Source organism: Gavia stellata, chromosome 34 (genome assembly GCF_030936135.1).
Source record: "Gavia stellata isolate bGavSte3 chromosome 34, bGavSte3.hap2, whole genome shotgun sequence".
Taxonomy (NCBI): domain Eukaryota; kingdom Metazoa; phylum Chordata; class Aves; order Gaviiformes; family Gaviidae; genus Gavia; species Gavia stellata.
Window position 1 is genome coordinate 1,101,462 of NC_082627.1, and position 5,088 is coordinate 1,106,549.

The 5,088-nt window shown below is 50.5% G+C and overlaps 1 protein-coding gene across 1 annotated transcript; it reads right to left on the reverse strand.

Moving 5' to 3' along the window:
- Positions 1-3,902: 3,902 nt before the first annotated feature.
- On the reverse strand, positions 3,903-4,880 carry LOC132320210 (olfactory receptor 14J1-like). The gene has a single exon (XM_059832482.1). The coding sequence runs from the start codon at positions 4,878-4,880 to the stop codon at positions 3,903-3,905; it is 978 nt and encodes a 325-aa protein (XP_059688465.1).
- Between the last annotated feature and the right edge of the window lie 208 nt (positions 4,881-5,088).

The window sequence follows — 5,088 nt, forward strand, 5'->3', positions numbered from 1 at the left end:
GCACATCAGCCCCACGGGAGTAGAAAGCTCTAGTGGACACCGGTGCACAGTGTACTCTAATTCCATCAGATTACAAGGGGTCGGAATCCATCTGTATTTCTGGAGTGACAGGGGGATCCCAAGAACTGTCTGTGTTGGAGGCTGAAGTGTGCCTAACTGGGAATGAGTGGCAAAAGCACCCTATTGTGACTGGTCCAGAGGCTCCATGCATCCTTGGCATAGACTGTCTCAGGAGAGGGTACTTCAGAGACCCAAAAGGGTATCGATGGGCTTTTGGTATAGCTGCTTTGAATACGGAGGAAATTAAAGAGCTGTCTAGCTTGCCTGGTCTCTTAGAGGATCCTTCTGTGGTGGCGTTGCTGCAAGTTAAAGAACAGCAGGTGCCAATTGCTACCATGACAGTGCACTGGCGACAATATCGCACCAATCGAGACTCCCTGGTTCCCATCCATAAGTTGATCCATCAACTGGAAAGTCAAGGAGTGATCAGTAAGACTCATTCACCCTTTAATAGTCCCATATGGCCTGTGCAAAAATCTAACGGAGAGTGGCGGTTAACAGTGGACTATCGAGGCCTGAATGAAGTCACACCGCCGCTGAGTGCTGCCATACCAGACATGCTAGAACTTCAATATGAACTGGAGTCAAAGGCTGACAGCTGGCCACAACTGACCAAAGGGATATTCCATACCATATGATGCCATTCTCAGTATATAAATTAGGGGAAAAGCTGTCCGGGGGACCGCTGCTTGGGCTGGGCATCGGTCGGAGGGTGGTGACCAATTGTTTTCATTTGCATCACTTGCCTTTCCTGCTTGTTGTTGTTATTTTCCTTTTCATTACAATTTTTATTATTATTGTCATTATTATTTTATTTTATTTCATTTCACTTATTAAACTGTTTTTATCTCAACCCACGAGCTTTCTCGCTTTTACTTTTCCTATTCTCTCCCCCATCCAACATTGGGGGAGGGAGTGAGCGGCTGTGTGGTGCTTAGTTGCCAGCTGGGACTAAACCACGACACCCATCCTTTGATATAGTACACAGATATCATTCCCTTTGTCTATGGATCACTCCTGTGAAATGTCTTTAAAGTGTCCATAAATATCCACAAATGTCCACAAAATGTCCATTGAGTTCATTTAGTCCATAACTTTGGGCTCCATCTCTTATGGTGGTCACTCAGGACAGGAGAGATGTTGTATTGCATGGAGTTATTGGGCACCACAGCCAGCTCAGGTGGGGTCACTGCTGCACTTGCACTGCTTCTTGTAAGGCTTGTCCTCCATTGGTTCAGGTGGTTCCTGCTACAGTAATTCCTCTAACATGCAACTCCTATCATGGGTTACAGCAATTTAAAGGTATTTCCATGACAATCTCCTCCCCTGGTCCCTTTGGGCCAGGTTTTAGGGTTTAGCATTGCAATGAACTCCTCCCCTTGCTCCTAGCCTGGCAAGCAACAAGGGGTTCTTGTTATAGGAATTCCTATAACATGCAACTCAGATCCCAGGTTACAACAATTTAAAGGTTTTTCTATTACAACCTCCACCCCTGGTCCCTTTGGAATAGACCATAGATTTTAACATTGCAATGAACTCCTCCCCTTGCCCCTGCTCCGGCTTGGACTTACCCACAGACTGCAGTCCCTTAGGGGTGTACCTGCTCCAAGTGGAGACTTATTCTGTGCTCCACAGTCTCTTCAGGGGTATACCTGCTGCGGCACAGAGCTATCCACAGCCACAGTCACTTTGCGGTGCACCTGTTCCACCATGGCCTTATCCATGGGTCACAATGTCTTCAGAAGTAAAACTGCTCCAACATGATCTTACCCACGGCTGCTGTCTCTCCAGGGGTGTACCTGCTCTGCCGTGGGCTCCCCCATGGCCTCACACTTTCAAGTGCTCCAGCATGACCTCACACTTTCAAGTGCTCCAGCATGACCTCATGCACAGCCACTGATGCTTCCAGGTGTACCTGCTGCAGCATGGGCTTATCCACAGCCACAGATGCTTCCAGGTGTACCTTCTCCTGCATGGGCTTATCCTTGGGCCACAATCCCTTCAGAGATACACCTGCTGCGGCACAGACATAACCACGGCCACAGACACTTCGAGGTGTACCTGCTCTGATATGGACTTATTCATGGACACAGATGCTTTGGGGTGTCCTGCTCCCACGTGGACTCATCCACAGGTCACAGTCCCTCCGACTCCAGTTCACACTGGAGTTCCAGCCTGTCCAGTACAGCAGCACAGAACCAGCAGCGATGCCCTGGCCATCTGCCAGCCCAGGCGCATGGCCATTGCTGTTATCAACATGTTCCCAGGCACAGCAGAGGGAGATGATCAGCAGTATGGCAGTAGAGAGAGCAGCGAAAGCAAAAAGCAGCCACTAACGAGCACTAGACTCTAATATACAGTGAGGCAAGCAAGCCCCATGGCAAGCCCAGGAGCCTGCCGATTAATAGCTGAACAGCAATAACAGCTATAATAAATTTGATCGAGCGCATTCCAATCAAACCTGTCGTTATCTTGAACCCTTCGGGCCCTACGTTGGGCACCAAAAAGGACTGTCGTGGTGTTACCCCAGCTGGCAACTAAGCACCACACAGCCCCAGGTGGGATGGGGGAGAGAATTGGAAGAGTAAAAGTGAGAAAACTCATGGGTTGAGATAAAGACAGTTTAATAGGTAGAGCAAAAGCCGCGCAGGCAGGCAAAGCAAAACAAGGAATTCATTCACTACTTCCCATTGAGAGGCAGGTGTTCAGCCATCTCCAGGAAAGCAGGGCTCCATCATGCATAACAGTTACTTGGGAAGAAAAACACCATCGCTCCATACTAGCTGCTATGAAGAAAGTTAACTCTTCCCCAGCCAAAACCAGCACAATATCCCAGCACTGAAATGCATGTCCTCCTTCTTCTGCTGCCTCAAAATCCAAAATCAACCTGTTTCACTTCAGCATGACACCCCCTTCAGCCCCGCCACTACTTCAGGCCTTCTTCCTGCCTTTAACACACTCATGGGTGGGCACACTCCGCTCTCTCCCTGCACTCCCATGGGTCTCACAAACCTTTCCCGCTTCCCCTGCAGTTATGGGACCTCCCTCTCGGAGGCTCATGCATTTTGCAGCATCATGGATGTTTCCTGTGGTCCATTCAAGTGTGGGTCCATCCAGGAGCCCTGTCTGTGCACCACAAGCCCCCTGATGCGAGCACTCACCCTGCACAGTCATGCAGTACAAGCTGTACACTGAAGTTTTTCTCTTGCAGGAACTTTCCAGCTCAGCCCAGCTCCCTCCAAGACCTCCTACCTCCCCTGCCCTCTCTCCAGCCCAGCCCACTCTGGTCTGGCCCCACAGCACTACTTGCCACAGGGTGCTGAAGAGCTCTGGGCACTCACCCCAGAGCCCCAGCCCCTCTGAAGGGCACAGCAGCCCCTGGGGGGCAGAGAGGAGTCAGCCCCAGAGATGGGGTGCCACAAGGACTAGGAGGTCAGTGACACCCTGTGTCCCCTGTTCTCCTCTCCAGCATATCCTGAGAGATCTGCAGCCCCTCCGTGCCATCCCGTCTCCCCAGGCTGGCACAAGAGCCCTCCTCGTTGCATTCCTCAAGAGCTCCTCATCCCCCCAGCACAAGGCAGCCTGCCCCAAGCTCGTGCAGCCATAAAGGTGTTTCTGTTTCCCATTCATTTCTGCTTTGCTGAGGATGGATCATAAACCAAGAAGTTGCTGCAGGTTCATTTCTTTTCTTAAAGAAAATGGTTTGCCATTTATAAAAAGTCTCTGGCTCACACAAGATAGGTGGATCATTAAGGGGAGGAAAAATTATATTTAATTGAAAACAGCAACTTCCAAAGAGGGAAAAGGAAAAAAAAAAATGTAGGAAAGTCAGACTTGGCCTGTCACGACGTACACTGGGAGTCAGCTGCAGAGGAAGGTAGGCAGCCTATGGCTGCTGAAAGACATCCAGTTACCAGTTTCCTCAGGGCATCCTTGAGCTCCTGGTTCCTCATGCTGTAGATGAGGGGGTTCACAGCTGGAGGCACCACCGAGTACAAAACAGCAAACACCACATCCAGGGATGAGGAGGAGATGGATGGGAGCTTCAGGTAGGCAAATATGCCAGTACTGAGATAGAGGGAGACAACAGACAGGTGAGGGAGGCAGGTGGAAAAGGCTTTGTGCCGTCCCTGCTCACAGGGGATCCTCAGCACAGCCCTGAAGATCTGCACATAGGACAGCACAATGAAAACAAAACACACCAAAAATAGAAATGTACTAACCACAATAAGCCCAACTTCCCTGAGGTAGGTGTCTGAGAAGGAGAGCCTGAGGATCTGGGGGATTTCACAGAAGAACTGGTCCAGGGCATTGCCTTGGCAGAGTGGTAGTGAAAAGGTATTGGCCGTGTGCAGCAGAGCATTGAGAAACCCACTGCCCCAGGCAGCTGCTGCCATGTGGACACAAGCTCTGCTGCCCAGGAGGGTCCCGTAGTGCAGGGGTTTGCAGATGGCAACGTAGCGGTCATAAGCCATGACAGTGAGAAGAAAATATTCTGATGATAGAAAAAATAGAAACATAAAGACCTGTGCAGCACATCCCCCATAGGAGATGGCCCTGGTGTCCCACAGGGAATTGGCCATGGACTTTGGGAGAGTGGTGGAGATGAAACCCAGGTCAAGGAGGGAGAGGTTGAGGAGGAAGAAGTACATGGGGGTGTGGAGGTGGTCGTCGCAGGTGATGGTGGTGATGATGAGGCCATTGCCCAGGAGGGCAGCCAGGTAGATGCCCAGGAAGAGCCAGAAGTGCAAGAGCTGCAGCTCCCAGGTGTCTGCAAATGCCAGGAGGAGGAACTCGGTCATGGAGCTTCCATTGGACATTTGGTCCCTCATGGCATGGGAGCCTATTTATGGAGGAAAAGCCATCAATGAGTTAGGACTGATTTCTCTGAGCAAAATCTATTCCATTTCTTATAGAAAACCCCAAACCACCTGTCCCTAATCAAGAACATGTTTGGCAGGTCCCTTTTGTGAGCTCTGGTTGGTGCTGGCTGAGGGTGTCCCTGGCAGCAGTGCACTCTGAGGTGGG